We start from the raw sequence: 19783 nt of genomic DNA, 5'->3' as shown, positions 1-19783 counted from the left end.
ACCAGAGTCTTGGAAATAAGTTTGTTTTTTGTACTGTTGTTTCTATGTACACGCAATCACTTTGAACGTACGGCACCCCAAGGAATCAGTGACCTCCAAGAGATCCTGCCAATTACAGCTCTACTTACATCTTGCAGACCAAAGGCCATGGCTTCCTTCATTGAATCAATCCATCTGATGCTAGGTCTTCCTCTTTTCCTACTCCCTTCAAATTTTATTATCAACGTTATCTTTTCTGGTGAGTTTTGTTCTTTCATGGTATGTCCAGCCTCAGTTTTGTTATTTCTGCTTCTAGTGGGAGTTCACGCTTGATTTGATCTAAAACCCACTTGCTTGTCCTTCTCTTTGTTAGCAATACTGCTATTCATGTTTATCCTTCACACTTGCCCAGTAATTAATTGAGTGTCTTCTGACCTATGAGTCTCTTCTTTCGGCACTGTCTCTTGTTTTGCCCTGGATTGTCTAACCATAGGTTTTTGAGATTTAAAGTACTGTAGTGGTTTTCTATTACTAGAAACATTACTTTGTGTTCAATACTAGCAAAAGTAACTTAAGTGGCATGGCTGTTGCCTATGAAAGGTCTTAAATCAGTGTCTTTACTGCACACATACTTAGAAACCAACTGAACAAATCAACAGCAAGCAAACAACCTGCCACCAACCCAAGAAAGGGGGAGGGGAAAGCACTCAGCAGAGATGCAGGGCTTGCTTGCTTGACTGATTGATTGATTGACTGACTGACTGACTGACTGATTGATTGATTGATTGAGTGAGTGAGTGAGTGAGTGAGTGAGTGAGTGAGTGAGTGAGTGAGTGAGTGAGTGAGTGAGTGAGTGAGTGAGTGAGTGAGTGAATGAATTTATATCCTGCACCATCTGGCAACCGGGCCACTCTGGGAGGCTAACAACAATATCAGCAACAATATTAAAACAATATCAGCAATATCAGCAAAAATAATAAAAATCAATTAATACATCACCAAACAGGGTAAATTAAAACAGATGGTAATGAAGGTGGTAAAAAAGGATGATGGAGAGGATGGCAAAAAGGATGGTAAAAGGGAAGCCAAGATCTCAAGGCGGAAGACCCAGGTCTTCAATCTTCTTTTGAACCCATCCAGCGAGGGTGTCAGGCGGATCTCAATGGGCATGTTGTTCCATAGAAGGCCGTTTTCTTGTTCATTCCCTCTGGACCTCCTTCGGGGTCAAGGCCCTCAACCGTCCTGCCTGTGAAGAACGGGTATTACGGACAGATCTGGCTGGGAGCAGGCGTTCTGATAGGTACCGAGGTCCCTAACTGTTTAGTGCATTGAATGTTATCATCATAACCTTGAAGTCGATGCAGAAACGAACCAATAGCCAATGAAAGGCGGCCAGAGTCGGGGGAGATGTGCTGGAATTTCTTCACCCCAGTTATTAATCTGGCTGCCAAATTCTGGACCAGTTGAAGTCTCTGCATCAGCCTCAAGGGTAGCCCCACATAGAGAGCACTGCAGTAGTCTATTCTTGAGATTATGAGGGCATGAATCAGCACCGTGAGTGCCCCCACATTTAGATAGGGATGCAGCTGGGCAATCCGAAAATGGAAATGGGCTGTCCGGACCACAGATGCCACCTGTTTCCATGGTGAGATCCGGGTCCAGGCAGATGCCCAAGCTGCGAACCTCACTCTTCGGGGGAGGAGTCACTCCCCCAAAGGAGAGGGAGTTTCCCAACCCACCCATATTTGAGTTCAAAGGTTGGAAGGAATGATTGGCTTGACAAATAGACAGTCGCCCCAGTCCCGAAAGGTCTCTCCCAGTCGTTCAGGCAGCATGCGAGGTTGCAAATAAAACTCCAACAGAGTCAAATCCAAAGGAGGGATGGGCCATCCTCTTTCCCTCTCTGTCCTTGGCTAGTGGACATCAAAGGGACAAGCCTCTCTTTGAAGAAGGAACTGAGCGCCTTGCAGGAAAGCTTTGAAAGGAGGCCAAGGATTACAGGAGAGTAGGTTCAGGAATGGCTCTTGGGCGGCATAGGTGGTAGCAGAATGCTTGCGCAGATGGGGGTGAGGGGTATTCTAGAGGTTGTCGTCGCCCCCCCCAAAAAAGGACCTTCTCCAAGATTTATACCACATTGCTGTCACCGCCCAGTACTCCTCGTTCCACGAAGAGCTTAAAACCCCAGGGACATTACATAATCACACACTGGGCTGTCCCAGTAGATCATTTCTGCACTTGTGCACATGTGGTGGACATTTGCCTTGAGCAGAGAGCTGGGCCTTCTGATGCTGCACTGCCAAATGCATGCATCGCTGCGTTCTACAAAAAAAATACGGTGCCACCGCCCTACCCGGTCCTCTCCGGCCATCAGCCAACCTGCATCTCTGTCGGCCTCTCAGCCCTCCCACCCCCACGTTGCAAGAGCTCGGGAAAACCTAATTGCGTCGCTCTGTTCATTGCCATGTTATCTCCGTGCTCACATATAAATGCGACGCGTTAACAGGATATATCAGACGAGAGGACTCTGGCTGCTAACAAATTAAAATTGCTGGCAGATAGAAAGGGCTTTTAAGCTGATATCCACACTCACTGCCTTCTTTGCAAAGAAGGGAAACTGAGAAACAATTTAGTCCTGACTATTCAAAAAGAGGCACAAATATTATTCCAGCTATTACGACGCCTCTTCTGGGGGAAGGTGTTGCAGAGTTTTGAATTTCTGTTTCAATCCCTCTAGTGCAGGGCTTCGTAGAGCAGAAGAGCTTCGAGTTCCTCAAAGTAGTAGCCCCCTCCCCTTTTCTCACTAACTGGCACTTGCAGTCTCATAACTCACTTGGAGACATTACTTACCATAGAACGGATCAAACAGTCAGCTGACAAACGTGACTGCTTTCGGCAACAGACCCCGACAGACTCAAGTGAGGGAAAGAGACACGGAGCAGAGAGACAGGCTTCTTTTTTAATTCAGAGTCAGGAGGGAACAATTGGTTAGTACAGTGGTACCTCGCAAGACAATGTTAATTTGTTATGCGAAAATCGCTGTTAAGCAAAAACACCGTCTTGCGATACGCGTTTTCCCATTGAAATGCATTGAAAACCTGATAATCCATTCCAATGGGGAACGGATTGTCATCATAAAGCAAAAATCGCCATAGGAAACATCGTTAAGCGAAACGCGTTTCCCAAGCGAAGACAGCCGTCTAACGAAACAGCGACCATTAAAAGACCCGTCTAGCGAAGCAAGACCAAGCTGTCAAAAACATCGTAAAGCGAAAAACAGGGACCTAAAATTTAATCATCTTTTGAGGCAAGGTCCCTAACATCGTAAAGCAAAAATCACCCATAGGACACATCGTTATACGAAGCACAAGATCGCTCCGAAATCCTCATCATAAAGCGAATTCATCATTATGCGAAGCAATCGTCTAGCGAGGCACCACTGTTCTAGATAGATGGACAACCCAGAAAGGTCCCTCCCAGCCAAAGCTACTAAAAACAGCATGCGTGGTTGCAAAAAAGCCCCCCAAACTCCAGCAGAAGGTTCCATATAGGCTGCATGCGCTTGCATTCTAGAGCAGCTCTCCCTCAACTGGGGACCCTTTGGATGGGTTCCACTACCATTCCTGTTACTCCCAGCAATGTATGATGATGGGAACTGTCGCTGATGGCCCTCGGTCCCAATGTTTGCCAGCTCTGCTGGAAGGGACTCCCTTTCAACCTGGGGCTCTCCAGTTTTATTTTGTTTTTACTGCCACAACCATCATCCACGATTTTTGCACGTCTTAAGCGTTCTTTTCCCAGCTTTAGACAGAACTGCCCTAGATACTCCCTCGCCCACCGTGTGTTTTTTTCAGAGAATCAGCGACACTGGTTATTCTCCCCACTCACAAACACACACACACACACAATATGAGTGGAGGAGAGAGGAAAAAGTTCTCCCGCTGCACACACAGGGTTTATAGAGATGGAGAAAAAGCGTAAGCCAATCCGGCTGCTTCTAAAATAAAGATTAGGATGAAGTTTCCCCCATCAGTATCCTTGGAAACCAAGAATATGCATAATCATTGCCTTCATCAAAGCCCAGATTAATCATTATTTTAAGGACGCTTAGATGAAAACCCTGGCCACGTCAGGATCTTGGTGAAAATAACGTGTTCTCCCCTTTTGTTTAGAAATCCAGGTCCCAAAATGCAAGCTTGTTCCTGCAAGATAAAACAAAAGAGGGTATACATTTGTGTGCTTTTATGTTACATAACATAAAATATGTAAGCGCCATGAGAAGAGCAACAATAGTTGCTATGCTGGGGGAAACTCGGGAGTAACCTGTCATAAGGGATACCTGGTGTGGTGTTGTGGACAGAGTGATGGATTAGGGGCTCAGGAAGCCTGGATTCGAATCCCTGCTCAGCCATTCAAACTCCCTGAGATTCTGGCCCGACCTCTCCATTGCTGACTCCGTCACCATGCTGGCTAGTGGGGGATTTCCAGGGGGGATTTCCACGGCTCTCCCTTTACCTGTTTGACTGATTTTGAGAGCTGTGTGGCAAGAAGGAAGGAAGGAACAAAGGAAGGAAGGCAGATCCCTTCTCAGCTTTGAAAAGACACACTGCAAAGGTAACAGAGGTACAACATTTGGGGAAGTTCTTCTTGGACTGCAGTTCCCATAATCCTCTAACTATGCCCTCTGTCCATGGTGCTGACACATTCATTTCTGAGCACTGCCGATCCACAAAAGAGCTGATCCAGGCTCTGCATAGAGAAGTGCCTTGTACTAGTTCAGCCTCTTGACTTGTGTGACTTGATTTTCCCTGCTCTCTGACCAATACTGACTTTTGGGGCTTTTTTCATCACAATATGGCCCCATTGGAGATCACCCCAGAGGCCATCTAGTCCAGCCCCTTGTCCAAAGCAGGACCCGCTGTGTCGGATGCTCAGGCAGCATCTCTGACAGATAGCCATCCCCTCTCCAGTTTTGTGCCTTAAGGAAAGGAGGGCCCACTCTCTCCCAAAACAGTCTGTTCCAAAGCTGAACAGTTTGTGCCCTTTCAGAGTTTGTCCTAAAACGTTTCTGAAATTTACTCCACTGCAGTTTCCACCAATTTGTTCTAGTCTTGTACTCCAAAGGAACAAAGAGCGAGTCTCAGGGTGTCTGACGCTCCTCAGATTTTGAAGACCTCTCCTCTTATTCCCCCCCCTTGACGTTCTTCTGGCTAAACCATTGATGAAGACTTTGTGGCCCTCAAGATGCTGTTGGACGGCAAACCCCCTTAACCAGTCTAGCCAAAACTCTGACCAAGAGCACCCCATGCTGCAACATTTTGCTGTAGGGCTCATTTCTCTATATCGACGGCAAACCCATGCTGTGTTAATCCTGATGGAGTCAGAAAGGCACCATGCATGCAGTAGACTCTAGCGGACTGCGGGGGACCCCGGGGTGGGCAGAAATTAAAACTCAGAACAACCTTGAGAAAGAGACCCCCATGAAGGCCGCAGAGGGAAGAGAGGAAAGTGGGAAAGGTGGCCGGGAGCATGCTGAAATTTTCTTGCCGGTCCCATTAGTGGAGTTTGGACATCTGGCTAGATAGCTCAGTGGGTTGGAGAACCTGGCTGTCAGAACCTAAGTGGGAAGTCCCATGATGCCTTCCTAGCAGGAAAGTCACCCTGTGTGGTCCTCAGCCACACTGCTCAGTCCTGGAGGGGCCCCAGAAGCAGGGACTGCTAAATCAGTTCTGAGTCCTTAACGGGTGGAAGACTCTAAGCAGGGTTTCGTTGAACCAGGATTGACTTGACAGAGCATATTTATTTGAGCCTTATTTGATGAGTGAAAAGAGAAAGGAGTACCTATGCAATCCTAAATTAAAGCTGGATTCTCTCCTGCAGATGGGGATAAAAATTGGTTTCTCAGCCCAATGAAAGCTGAAAAATACCACTTTGTTGAAATATGACTCATCCTCAAGTCCCTGTTTACTAAATCCTGACCTCTCCGGAGCCTCCTAGAGTCATGATTGTCTGTGATTGCTAACGAGCCGTTGCCCTCCTTAAGAGCCACACCATGCCAATGATCAACAAACAATTAAACCGAATTTCTGAACGTGATGCGTTCAAAGTCTTTTGGGTGTATGGGTTTGATTGAGTTTGAGGAAGAGCAAGCAGATAGCAGAGGCTGTGCTGTTTACACCCCTATTCCAGGGTTTGCTTCATTTTGCTGAGAATTGGGAGCCTATTTGAAGAGTTTCCCCACTCATGCTTGTCAGTTAGAGGTGGACCAGTTAAACGCATTTATAGAGTTGTCATCCACAAATTTAATATTTTTCCAAACAGTGAGACAAGTAAAGGAAGTAATTATCTGGAACTGAGGGGAGTCTCTGCTCCTGGTTTTCCTGTCACAAGGACCCAAGATCCAAACACGCGCAGAAGCACAGATACTCTAATGTCAAAACGAGCGGTGGTTTCATTAATAAATAAAATAAATAAATTAAAATGATGCAACAACAAAGGCAAACATGCCACAGTCTTCATTTGTGGTATAGAATACAGGTGTGGGGCAGGATAGTCTAGTGGTTAAAATGTTGGGCTAGAGTTTATACTCAAGCATAAAGTTCACTGGATGAGCTTGGGCTAGTTCGGTTACACGATTGTTGTTGTTGTTTAGTCGTTAAGTTGTGTCCGGCTCTTTGTGACCCCATGGACCAGAGCACGCCACACCTTTCTGTCTTCCACTGCCTCCCGGAGTTGGGTCAAATTCATGTTGGTGGCTTCAATGACACTGTCCAACCATCTCATCCTCTGCCGTCCCCTTCTCCTCTCGCCTTCACACTTTCCCAACATCAGGGTCTTTTCCAGGGAGTCTTCTCTTCTCATGTGATGGGCAAAGTATTGGAGCCTCAGCTTCATGATCTGTCCTTCCAGTGAGCACTCAGGGTTGATTTCCTTCAGAATGGATAGGTTTGTTCTCTTTGCAGTCCAGGGGACTCTCAAGAGCCTCCTCCAGCGCCACAATTCAAAAGCATCAATTCTTCGGCGGTCAGCCTTCTTTACGGTCCAGCTCTCACTTCCATAGATTGCTACTGGAAAAACCATAGCTTTGACTATGCGAACCTTTGTCGGCAAGGTGATGTCTCTGCTTCAATTACATGACTGAAATACAGTAAATCAGGAGAGGAACTGGAATTTTTGAAGTCTGTTTAAAGTCACATGGTTTCTGTGTCAGTGTGTTCATCCTCTTGAAAAAATGTTTAATCCATTCTAAAACTGGGTTGTATATCAGTTGTGGGGGGGGGGGCGATATGAACTTTTGGAATTCTTGTATTTGAGGCTTTGTCCCACTCCCACCTGCCCTTGCGCTGGCTGCCTCTTGCAGCCGCTAGCCAGAGCTGCTGTGCTATTATTTTTAATATATATTTGTATTTCTTGCAATCTGAAATACTACTAGAACAGAATGACTGATAGAAAAAAAAATTAAAACTGGGCTGAAACTGACAAGGCTTATGAAGGAGGGAGACATGGCCCTGGGGCTGGTAGACTTCCAAAGGAGGAATACACCAAACTGTAGCTGAAACTGACCAGGGGCTGAACCTGCCTAGGCTTGCAAAGGAAGGAGTCACCCAACTCAGACTGCTAGTCTGGTTAAGGGAGGGAAGCCAAGTTAGGGCTGAAACTGACTAGGCTTGCAAAGGCTGGAGATAGGGAGCTGGAGCTGAATCTGACTAGGCTGACCAGTAAGTGACAAACCCCACAGACACAATTTACACCAAGAGAGGCATTCATACATGCAAAAAAAAAATCAAAATAATTCGAAATCCAAGTTGAAATAAATGACTCTCTGGTGGAAGAGTAAAATATATCGCTTCCAATTAGAATAACATAATTGCTTGTCAAAACAATCCATGCTTCCATGTGCACCACATAGTCACCTTTTAAAAAATTGATTTAAAACATGCTAAACCCGATTCAAACATGGGTGTAATCACGCTCATGAGCATAAAGAGAAGAGCCATGTCTATAGCAGTTTTTTAAACAGATATATTTGCAGCCCTCTAAAAATCAAAAAGAGACATTCCAGCCTGTGATTTCAAAGGAAAAATCTTTAACTAATGCAAGCCTCTGAGTATCACAGCATGAATTTCTCTGATTTCTGGGATTATGCAGATTAGATTGCTTTGAATGGCGATTGGTCATCAGGATTTAAGCATGGTATCCCTTCGAAGTTTCGATTCTCATTGGGGGCCTTTTGGAACATCTTTTCCAAGCCTAATAATTTCCAGAGTAAATCACAACCGTAACATAATGACTAATTTAAAAATTAACACAGAGACATCTAATTGCTTTTGGTACAAGCTTTATCAATCCATGGTTTCACAAATCTGGTTTATAGAACCTAAAATATTGAGATATCAAAGGATGAGTGTTGTTTTAGAATATCTTCATGAATCTTTTCTGGCTGTTTGATGGATTTTTCTAATTTGCCTTCCCCCCCGCCATGTATCCTCAAGAAGCTTCATTATTCATGTTCCTGTTATTTATCTTTTCTTGTAAGGAACTCCATCTTGTACCGCTGATGAAGACTGCTGAAATTTGTTCAATTGTATTGCATGTGTACTTTTCTTGTAGACATTTATATAAGATTAAACCATAACATATTTTTGTTTTGGGGCAGATATTTTTAAATGTGTTTTTGGGTCTCAATTCTTTGGGGCGGCCACACTGTTGGAATACAAGTTCTTGTGGGTTTTCTGTCCTGGACTTTTACGAAGTAACACAGTCATCGGTGGCCAGCAAAAGGTATATGGAGCTTGCATTCAGACAATTGAATGGAATCAACTTTGGACGGATGTGGTCAAAGCAGAAAGCAGCTGCACAAATTAAATCTGATTGTTTCACGGTGACATCTGAGAGTAGAAGCTAAGAACCAGAATTACTAAAAGCATTATTCACTAGGGAAAAAGAAATGTTTGTTTAGAGGAAGATAAACATGTGAAATTGTTTTAGCAAGAAACACAAAACAGAAGCAAAAAAAGAGAGACATTGTGGCACCACAAAGACTAACTGCTCTGTTTTAAAGTAAACTTTCGTGGAACACGTCCACTTCATCAGACATAGAAGTTGGAATACAGAGACTACATGGTAAAACATTCATGCAAGGTTATAAGATGAAGGGACATTGGGGTTTGGTTGCATTTCACACCTAGTAATGATCCCTGTTTGGTATTTAGTTCTGTAAACAGTAACAATGATTAAAGAAAACAACAGAGGAACAACATGTGCCAATGTACAGAATGATAGAATTTATCTTTGAGCCTTGTTCTGAAAAGGTGGATCTGGCGAATTGGAAAGGAACAGTAGATAACAACGTGGTTATTACATTCAGTAAGAAACGCTAGCTAATATTTAATCCATTGATATGGGTTCCAGCATTTGTATATATTTTATCTTCACTTTTCCCTTGGATTATTGCTCTGTAATTTTCCTTCTTCAGAATCGTGACTTCCATATCTTGACGAAAGTGTCCTGGTAGACTGAAGTGATTTGAGGGTTTCTGTCTTATTGTGATTTCTGATCTCTTATTCATGTCCATTGTGCAACTAAGCATCATTTTGGTACTTTTCAAAGAATACTGTCAACTAAAAAACGGGAGCCAGCCTCAGAACTTTGCCTCTCCAGATACTTCACATACATTGAAGACAGGAAGCAGAGAGAGAAGAGATGGCCAGCAGAGGGGTGGAGACTATACACTAGAAAGAGGGGCCAGTGGGAATTTTCAACCAAGAAATGATTCCTGCTTTTTTTCTGCCAGGGGTTGACTGCAAGTTTCACTCCAGCCTCACATGAATAGCCTCGAATCTATTCATTAAGGCTAAATCTTCAAAATAACATGCTCAAATTTATCAGACAAAATAAGAAACCAGAGAGAGAGATCAAGAGAGAGAGAGAGATCAGGGTGTCTTAAAGACTGACTGCTGTATTTTAATAAGAGCTTTCGTGGCTCAGATCCACCTCTGTAGACTTTCTGGAGTTGATCCACAAAAGCTCCCACTAAAATACAGCCGTTATCCTTAAGGTATCACAATATTTTTATCTCTTTATATATATTTTTTGTTTGATTGGTTGTGTTTTTCATTTCTGTTTAGTTTTGATATGCATGTACAGACCAACATGCTACGCCTTCAAAAAAAAAAGTTAAAACATGTTGCTTATTACTTTAAAAAACGGTAGGCAATGTCATTAACTTTTAGCATTTGAATGAAAATGAAGTAAACATTAGGGCCTGAATCCAATTGGTAATCCCTAGTAAAACAGACCAGCTGAATCAATGGGATTTACCTAAATGCTGACATTCAGCTATTGATTCAACTCTAGTTGGAAATACCATGTGGATTTAGATTAGGGTTTTTGTTCATAATGAGTTCCGTCTGCTACTTTTAAAGAAAAACATTATTTTTAGGGTTGTTTTAGGAAATAAGAAGGCACGTTTGTGTCTGCTCTAGTTTTCAAGTGATTTTTTTTAAATAAAAGGTCGATTTTTTAAAATAACATTAGTAAAGTCTTGCTAATAAGTGCCTTATTTATTCCCTGTGAGTAAGAGGTCAGGACCAAGAAATTCCCCCTTTTTTAAAAAAAATGCAGGGCTGTGTACATGTGTTAGTGTTTGGGTCAAAGTCATGTTGGTCGCTTCGATGACGCTGTCCATCCATCTCGTCCTCTGTCGTCCCCTTCTCCTCCTGCCTTCACCCTTTCCCAACATCAGGGTCTTTTCCAGGGAGATTTCTCATGAGATGGCCAAAGTATTGGAGCCTCTGCTTCAGGATCTGTCCTTCCAGTGAGCACTCGGGGTTGATTTCCTTCAGAATGGATGGGTTTGTTCTCCTTTCAGTCCATCCATAAGCTCCCCTTAAAACTGGAATGATAGGTTTCCCATGCTAAATACCCAAACACTGAGGTGCTAAATCTGCTTTTTTTGAGTTATGTCTCCTAACTGGGCATTGAGACAGAAGAATTTATCAGCTTATTCCTTCCCCTTTTGGCTTCTCAAGGAAAGGGGCAAATAAGATGAGAGGCGGGAAGAGAATTTCCATTTCAAAGAACTTCCCAGGTATTTCTCTGAGCCTTGTGTATGACACCAGGGAGAGAGTTTTGGAATTTGTCCTAGTGGCGATAAAATAATTTTTAAAAGGTCAGTCCTTACTTGTCTTCCTTCTCTGCTTCTATAAGGAAATACAGGAGTTTGCTTCTAATCGCATCCTGCTTGGCATTGATTTTTTTTTAAAAAAATTATTTTATTTTTACGTTTTGCGAATTGATTGGGGTTAACCGTCCTTTTGGCTCTGATATACTGTTTCTCCAGGCGATGATTTATCTGTGAAGTTTCACAGGCAGAGTGAGGCCAGCCAAAGAGTGAAGAGATGTCCCACCTTCACTTCTGATCCCGTCATCTTCTCTTCCACCAAGCATGCTTTGAAGTGCTGTTTTAGTTTGGTTCTGGTGATGTCCACAGGTGGATCCCATATTAGTAATTGGGCTGGAGCTGATACGTTTTGACTTGTCTAAGCCATGAGCCCACAGTTCAGGTCTTGATCCCTCCCACTGGGCTCCTTGACAAGGCTGGACTCCATGATCCATAAGGTCCCTTCCAGCTCTGCATTTCTAAGATCATTATTACTATTATTCTAAAGAACCCTTGTTTCCTAAATCCATTGTTCATTTTTTGACCTGAAGTTCTGATAGGAAGAGGAAAGCCAATAAATAACATATTGGTTGTTGTGCGTTTTCTGGGCTGTTTGGCCATGTTCTTAAAGTTTTTCTTCCTAACGTTTCACCAGTCTCTGTGGCCGGCATCTTCAGAGGACTGGAGTCAGAACTCTGTTTATGCTCTGTTGCAGTTTCTTGGATAGTTGAGTATTTATAGCTGTGGGAACAGCTTTTGTCCTTTTCAGGAGATTGGGTGATTATGGTGATCAGCGTGTTTTTGTTGTGGGTGTATTGTTGTGATAAGGGGGAGAGACAATCTGTCACTATGATTCATGGGTGTCGTTAGCTGGTCTTTTGTGTGCAGTGATCACTTGTGGCTGGGTAGAGTTTGTTGATCTTTTGCAGTCTGTATTTTTCAGTGTTGGGAGCCAGGCTTTGCTGAGTTTTAGACGCTGATCACCATAATCACCCAATCTCCTGAAAAGAAGCACAGGAGTTCTGACTCCTGTCCTCTGAAGATGCCGGCCACAGAGACTGGTGAAACGTTAGGAAGAAAAACCTTAAGAACACGGCCAAACAAGCCTGAAAAAACCCCAACAACCATCGGATCCCAGCCATGCAAGCCTTCGAGAATACAAAATAACATATTGTTGTGTTGGATGGTCAAAACAGATAGTTGATGAACAGCAGTCTATCTTTATGCTTAACTTCTGGGATGACAAGTGTATAGTATAGTATAAAATCACAATTCTTCATCAGGCAGTTCAAAGATGGGGATACCAGTAGTGGAGGAGAAGAACTTGGCTGATACCCTGGACTGTCAGAAAGATGAACAAATCAAGATCAAATCAAGCCTGAACTATCCCTGGAGGCAAAAATGTTGAGTTCTGAGGCTGTCCTACATTGGGCACATTATGGAAAGGCTCTGGATTCTCTGGAAAAGACGATAACGCTGGGAAGGATAGAAGGCAGTAAGGAAAGAGGAGGACCAAATGTGAGATGGACCGACTCCCCAAAAGGAACCCACAGGCTTGAGTTTCCAAGAGCTGAACAGGCTGTTGATGACAAGTCATTCTTGAGATTGCTCATTCATAGGGTCACCGTAAGCCAGAGGTGATTTGACAACACATAACAACATATTTGACAAGACCAAGCTTTGAATCAGGAAGCCCCCAATTCAAATGTTGCGTTATCGACTACTGTAATTCACGGGTGGCCTTAAGCAAGCTATTTTCTTCTCAGTTTTCCAATCTGTTAAGCCAGAAGAGAAGAAAGCTACTTTAATTTAACGTGGTTGTTGTAATTATTGCAACAAAGGCTTTGAGCATGTGAAAGTATCATACAGGTGTTAAGCAGTTGTAGTAAAAATGGTAGCTGTGAAGGGAAAGACCTACAGGTATAAGGATGTTTTACTGGAGACCAAAGTGAAGATTATGGTGTTCCCTATTATTCTGTGCAGATGTGAAAGCCGGACAGCGAAGAAAGCAGACAAAGGGGGAAAGTTATTTCGTTTGGAATATAGTGCTGGAGGAGAGCTTTGCTAATACGATGGATGACCAAAAATACAAATAAGTGGGTTGCATATCTAATCAAGCCTGAACTCTCTCTAGAAGGGAACGTGATGCAAAAGTGAGAAGCCAAGACTTGCTGAGAAAGACAAGAAGGCTGAGAAAAGTTGGAGGCAGGAAGAAAAGAGGAAGACCGAATAATAGATGGATGGACTCAATGAAAGAAACCCCTGCCTCAAATACCCCAAAAGTTGACCAAGGGTTTCAATGATATGACATTCCAGCAACTGCTCATTCATAGGGTTGCCTCGCTCTTAAGTCGGAGATGACAATAGCAATTGCATTTAGAGTGTTTCCAAAATAGGTCCGAGGAATGAATCTAACAACGATTTGCGAAGGAAAAGCTTTCCTTTCATGATGGCTTGGCCACTTTGTTATTCGTTTTTTGGAGGAAACGCTGGTTTGAATGGCAGGAAGAATGGCTTTTCCCATCTGTAATTCATCTTTGATGGCCTCATATATTTCTGTGTAATGGCTTGTCTGGTGATTTGTTCTTCATTTGAAACCTCATTCTGGAAAAAATAAAATAAACTGAAATAAATGTACCATAATGGAGAAGGATGGGAATTGAAGCAGGCTGACAGCATGAAGCTGAAATGTAAACACCATGGGGTTTTATTCGAGATCCATTCCTATCATGATCTCTTTCCTTCTTGAAAGCGACAGCTCTTATGGATGCAACTCCCTGGGAGAACGTACCATTGAACCTTGTGGGTCTTGCTTCCAAGAGAAGCTACATAGGATTGAGTTGCATTCCCCTTTTCTGTCATTGCATCTTTAAATTATCAGTAATGTAATTTCCTTGGGGCATGAAATCAATTTATTTTCTTGGTTTCAAAGCCGTGATAATGATTCAGTGGTATTAAGGAGACTTAACTGTGATTAAGGCCAGGACGAGGAGGATTTGAGCATGAAACCATAGTATGTGTGTGGGGGGGGGGTGGAATTCCATTTTGGGACGATAGGTCCCAGAATCTGCCAGCTAGTCTGGCAACTGAACATGCTGGATTATGGGAAATGTAGTCCCTCCAGAAAGGGTGGGGGGATTCCTCACATCCTCAGATCTCTCCTGTCCTCTGGATGATACAGGTTCCTCTCTGAGTCATGGAAGTCATTGGGTAACTCATTCTCTTTCTGCTGGCTAGGGGATTCTGGCAGCTGTAGTCAAAAAAGGTAACTTTTCCAACCTCTGCTTCCATAACCAAGAATAAGGGAGGAAAGTTGATCTGAAAAACAATTTCCACTCTCATTTCATGCATGAGTCGTGGAACACATATTATACCGGTGGTCTGAGTTCTTAATAGCTCCTTCTCATTTCTTAGGTGTGAGATAAAATGCTGCTCTTAAAAAACAGGATATCAGCTTCTGTAAGAGTACCGGGTCAATTGCTTATGGTTTCAGAGTTTTTTCCACCATCCAAATGACGCAAGGTTTTACCCGATACCATCAACCTTTTTGCACCTTTTTTTTTGCTCCTCTTGAAAAAATGGTTTGTTCTGGAGTTTGTTCGAAAGGTGGGGTTTAGAGCCGCAACGCATTCCGTGGAGATTTCCTTTCTGCTTACAAGCCTCGGAATTTGAACTGTTCGGTAGCAAACCATTTTGGCACATTATGGAAAAAGAAAATCGCAAAATATTCTGGAAAGAAAATGGGTTTCCATGCTAGGATTTCAAAGATTTCCTCAAAAAGCCATTTCTGGGGGGGTGGGGCTCTATACCTTTCAGTGTGTACCTCTATCGTGGTCAACCCGATCAGGGGTGGAACGTTTGCTGGAGATGCCCAGAATCTAAAAAGCCACTGCATATCTAGGAGAGCACCTGCTCCTATTCTGTCTTCTGCTGAAGCTTCTAAGATAAGCAAGGTAGCTTTTGCCAATATATCTCTTTTACATCTGCAAGTTCACCAGGCAAAACCCAACTTTTATTTTTGGTATAGAATATTTAATATTTGAGAGGTGGGGGAACAGTTCTGCCCTGTATTTATTTTCTGAACCCAGTAGTTGGGAGAAAAGGCAACCGATGACTCGGGCAGCCTCTCCCACGAAAATGTCTGTTTTTTAAAATGACCTGCTGATGGAGGGCCCTGAGTCAGGCGAAAGGCCTATGTAGCCCAGTGTTCTGCTTTCCGTACAAGCCAAAAAAGGTGCCCCCCACAAGCATGACATGGCTGCGGCACTGTCTCACCCATGTTCCAAAGCAAGAGGTGGAATGCCTCTGATACTGGAGGTTCCAAATACCCACCATGACTAGTAGAAATTCGGAAGCCATGTATTTCTCACCTCTTCTTTCAAAGTCATCTCAAGTCTTGATCTGTAATCATACAATCGTAGAACCATGGAGCTGGAAGGGGCCTATGAGGTCATCTAGTCTGATCCCCTGTTCAAGGCAGGAATCCAAACCAAAGCAGATCTGACAGATGGTGGTCCAGTTTTCTCTGGAATGCCTCCAGTGTTCGAGCGCTCACCATCTCCCAGAGTCATAGGTTCCATCGTTGTGCGGCTCTAACAGTTAAGGAGTTTTTCTTGATATTCAGCCTCAATCTGGCTTCCTGTAGCTTGGAGCCCATGATGATGTGTCCTGCCCTCTGGGACAATCGACAAGAGATCCTGCTCCTCCTCTAGATGACTACCTTTCAAGTATTTGGGAAGGGCTCTCCTCTCTCCCCTTAGTCTTCTTTTCTCAAAGCTAATGTCCCTTCTTTCTCCCAGTCCTTTATTTTAGCAACAGCGGCTCATGCCAGCTTGGGGGGGTTCTTTGTTTATTTGGCCTTCCGAATGTGGATTTCTTTAGTGAAGCATTTGCATTTTGGGAGGTGGGCTCTGTGTTAGGGAGAGAGGTACAAAGCCAAGGCAGGAAGGCGCCCAGAGCCCATGCCTTTCACCGAGAAGGCCGGATCCGTCTCCGGCTGCTTTCTGTTGCTCTGGATGCCAAGCGGTGCTTTCTCTTATGCCACCGACCTCCGAGGTGGGTCTGTTGATCATCGGCAAAAGGGCCGGTTATGCAGGGAGAGTAGGGATGCTCGGAGAGAGAGGGAGAAAGGGAGGCAGGCAGGCAGAGAGAGAGAGAGAGAGAGAGAGAGAGAGAGAGAGAGAAATATTCCTTCCAACCAGCCAGCTGCACTTCCCTTGGCAAAGCTGGGAGACGTTTCCCCCCCCCACCCCTCCCCCAATCCTGCCAGTGGCTGACACTGTGATGTATTCAGCAGCACCGCCAGCTCTGTATGTGTGTGAGTGTGTGTGTGTGTGTGGATGCATGCATGCGCGTGTGTGCGAGGGAGAGCGCGAGGGTGCGCGTGTTTGCCTATGTGCCCGCACCTCCTGGAGAACGGCAGTGGCAGCAGCGGAAGGAGCTGGGGATCATGCAGCTACCCCAGCCGGTGCCTGCCCCGGCCAGCCAGGCACCCCTCCTTTGGATGCCAGCCGGCTCTAAGTTCCTCTGCATCGAGGTAGGCGGAATCCTTCCTTTGCTTCCCCCCCTCTCCCTTCTGCTCCCCCCCCCCCATCGTCTTTCTTGTGTGCCTTTGTCTGGGTCTTTTGTGGCCTTTGTCTGGAATCAAGCTGCGAGCTGGAAAACAGGGAGAGAAAGAGAAAGAGAGAGAGAGAAGGCCACCCCCCCACACCCATCCTCTGGACAACCCCCCCCCCAGCTGCCTTACCACTAGGGCTCCCCTGCCCTCTTGCTCGGCTTCATGCACCTGCCGGAGGGGGAGGGTGCATCTGCCTCCCCAGGGAATTCGTCCAGGGGGTGGGCAAACAGAGCATCTCAGGCAGGAGGCATCCTGGCCGGGATGAGGTGGAGGGGGGGCACGACTGCGCCGAGGGGGTGGGACTGGGACTGACAGATCCCGGAGCACTGTTTGTGTGGACGGGGGAGCGGGGGGGGGAAGAGAAAGGGTCTTTGCTATTTATTGGGCTGGATCTGATTTTTTTTTCTTCCTTAAGGCTAGCCAGAACCTTTCGGAGCACACCCCTCTCCCCCCCCCACCCCGGTCCACGTCCCTGGGGAGGGGGAGCATGCCCAGGTGTTCCTTGTGAATCCCCCTAGCAGGGTCTGTTCTGTCTGATTGGAGAGGTGGATGGATGCACACGATGCTCTGGGTACCATCCTCACCACGGAGTGTGTGTTTTTTCCTGGCACAGAGGTGGAAGTCGGTTTGCCTGGCTTTGGGGGTGGCGGCCGGGGGGGGGTTGAGGGCAGTGTCTGGGGGGGGGATCAAGTGTGCTTCAGCTCCGAGGCGCTTGGAGAGTCCCTTCCTGCCCATGTGGGTGTGGTTCCTGCTAGTTATATATTAACAGCCAAAATGGAGGGCAGGAGATCGGAGATGTCTAGAGGAGCAGCTTTTCCCAGGCGACGGCCTTCCATCTCGCTCGTATTTCTTTGTTGGGGCGCCTTCCAGCCGGCAATCCCCCCCCCCCCGCTCCACGTGCTCCACAGAGACTAGAAGGGTGTGGAAGATGGGAGTCAAGAGAGCAAAGGTGTGGCAAAGGATGGAGGGACTGGGATCCAGACAGGAAACGAACGAGCCAAAGCAGGAAGTCCCTCCCCCTGCACACCTGGCCTCTGGTCCTGGGAAAGGGGGGCTCTGTACCCCCAGGGGTGCCAAGAAAGCCCAAACTTTGGGCCGAGTGAGTGTTGGATGGAGGAGCAGGGAAGGGAACAGGTCTCTGTCCTGGGTACCACCCTTTTCTAATTCGGCTTCATCCTGCTCCCAACCCATATTGGCCCCCTTTCCTCCACAAGGTCGGGACACTGGATCGGTCCCTTCTATGAACTGAAGCTTGCCTTAATGCTCTTGAGTGTAAAAAGCAATCAGTGACCAAGAAAGACAATTTCGTAAACACTGGTCCCCACGTTTTTTTAAAAAATTGATTGAGTATAAATCGGTGTTTTTTTTTTCCCTTTTGTTTGTTTTAATTAACCCGCCTTAAGTCATTCTGGTTCCTGGGCTGAGGTGCTCACAGAACACTCCGCAAGACAAGTCCAAAATTCATTTCTACTGATGGTCTCGGCTCTCGCACCATTAGCCCCAAAATAACTCTGCTTACTTGTCCAAGTATTGCCCAGCAAAGCAATTTGTCCTCTGAAGATGCCGGCCACAGAGACTGGCGAAACGTTAGGAAGAACAACCTTCGGGACACGGCCAAAGAGCCCAAAAAACCCACTCTGTTCTGCTTATCTTCACATCCCACTTGGGATAGGTTGGGCGCCGTGCACATTGCTTGGGCCTGCCAGCTTGGGTTGACATAGATGCCAACGCAGAAGATGATGGCTCCAGCAAGGAGTTCTCCTTGCTACCACCTTTGATGGGAACTGACTTCTGGCTGGCTGTAGGAGATCAGAGTCATGTTCTGAACAGAAGCATTAGATCATCAGTAAAGGAGAGGTTCTTGTGCTCTGTAGGATGATGGTAGGGTTTATGGATGGAGAGAAGATCCACAGGTGATGTCTTCCAAAAGACCTACAAAAGCATAGTCAAAAATGGTTCCTAACAATTCAGTGAGATCTGATCGTCCTCCACCCAAACCTTTCTTCCCCTCCCTGCTTCTTAGTGGGCATGTCCTCCCCCCCATTTCTATTTTTCAATGAAAAATGCACAAAAACGCAACAAATACCTGTAGAACTATGTCTTAGTTGCCATCGCTGTAGAACCTCCAAAGCCAGAGTACCTTGTTCAGTACCTTGAATTTCCAGTTAGCAGATGTGAACCACAGGAGAGTGTTTCTGCATTCATGGCTTTTCGATAGGACTTCCCCCGTGCAGCTAGCTCCGTGGAACAGCATGTGTGTTGCAGAGGTTCAACGTCTAGCATCTCCAGGCAGGGCTGGAAAAACCTCTAACCCTAGAGAGCTGTTGAGAGTCAAGGTTGACAATATTGGGCTAACTGGATCAACTAGAACTATGTCTTAAGTATAAGGCATAGTTCTAGTTGATCTAGTTGAGTTGAGTATAAGGCAGAATCCTACATTCCTGGATTTAGTCTGTACTAAAGATGGGCATGAACCAGATAAACAACGAATCGGAGTGGTTCGGGGGTAGCTCTGGAAAAACTAACACTACCCTGACTGTCGCCCACCTGCCCCCTTCTCCCATTGCCTCCTTCCGTGGTCCTGCCACCTCCTCCTCTTCCTCCTTCCTCCTCCTCCTGGGGGCCAGGACTCCTGTTTCTGCACATGCGCATGGCTATCAACGGATAAGCCTGTGCAGGTGCAGAGACAGCCAGCCCAGCTTCCAGAAGGGAAACCAGGCCACTGTCGCTGAAGATGGTGGTGACGGAGGAGGAGGAGGAAGAGGAGGAGGTGGCAGGACCAGGATGGGAGGCGAGAGGGGCAGCGGGAAGAAGGAGGTGAGGACATCCGTTTTGCCAAAGCGAAGCGAAGCACCGAGCGGACGAAAGTTCGGTTGATTCGTTTCATTTCAGCAAAACGACTTGCACGAAGCGAACCACAAACCAGTCTACTTCGCAGGGGGATTTTCGGTTTGCCGTTTAGTTCATGCCCGTCTCTAGTCTATAGGCTTCTCAGTCTTCTTAACTTGCTGATGACCTTAGAGGTGGGA

The 19783-nt window shown here is 45.5% G+C and overlaps 1 protein-coding gene across 15 annotated transcripts in view; it reads left to right on the top strand.

Annotated features, from left to right (window-relative positions):
- The window catches only part of CELF6 (CUGBP Elav-like family member 6), a 179917-nt gene that overhangs the window by 74254 nt on the left and 85880 nt on the right, over positions 1 to 19783 (top strand). For 3 of the 15 annotated variants that reach the window (XM_078380958.1, XM_020803670.3, XM_020803669.3), the window contains exon 1: positions 16424 to 16673. The exons of 10 other annotated variants lie outside the window; for them this stretch is intronic. In XM_078380958.1, coding sequence (XP_078237084.1) covers positions 16449 to 16673 — 225 coding nt within the window. In that variant the 5' untranslated portion in view covers positions 16424 to 16448. Of the gene's footprint in view, positions 1 to 16422; positions 16674 to 19783 lie in introns of those variants that run through there. 2 more of the 15 variants (XM_078380960.1, XM_078380957.1) reach the window with 2 other exon arrangements.

The sequence above is a fragment of the Pogona vitticeps genome, chromosome 12 (genome assembly GCF_051106095.1).
Source record: "Pogona vitticeps strain Pit_001003342236 chromosome 12, PviZW2.1, whole genome shotgun sequence".
Classification (NCBI taxonomy): domain Eukaryota; kingdom Metazoa; phylum Chordata; class Lepidosauria; order Squamata; family Agamidae; genus Pogona; species Pogona vitticeps.
The sequence above is the reverse complement of the archived record's forward strand: the minus strand, read 5'-3'. Positions and strand labels throughout refer to the sequence as shown.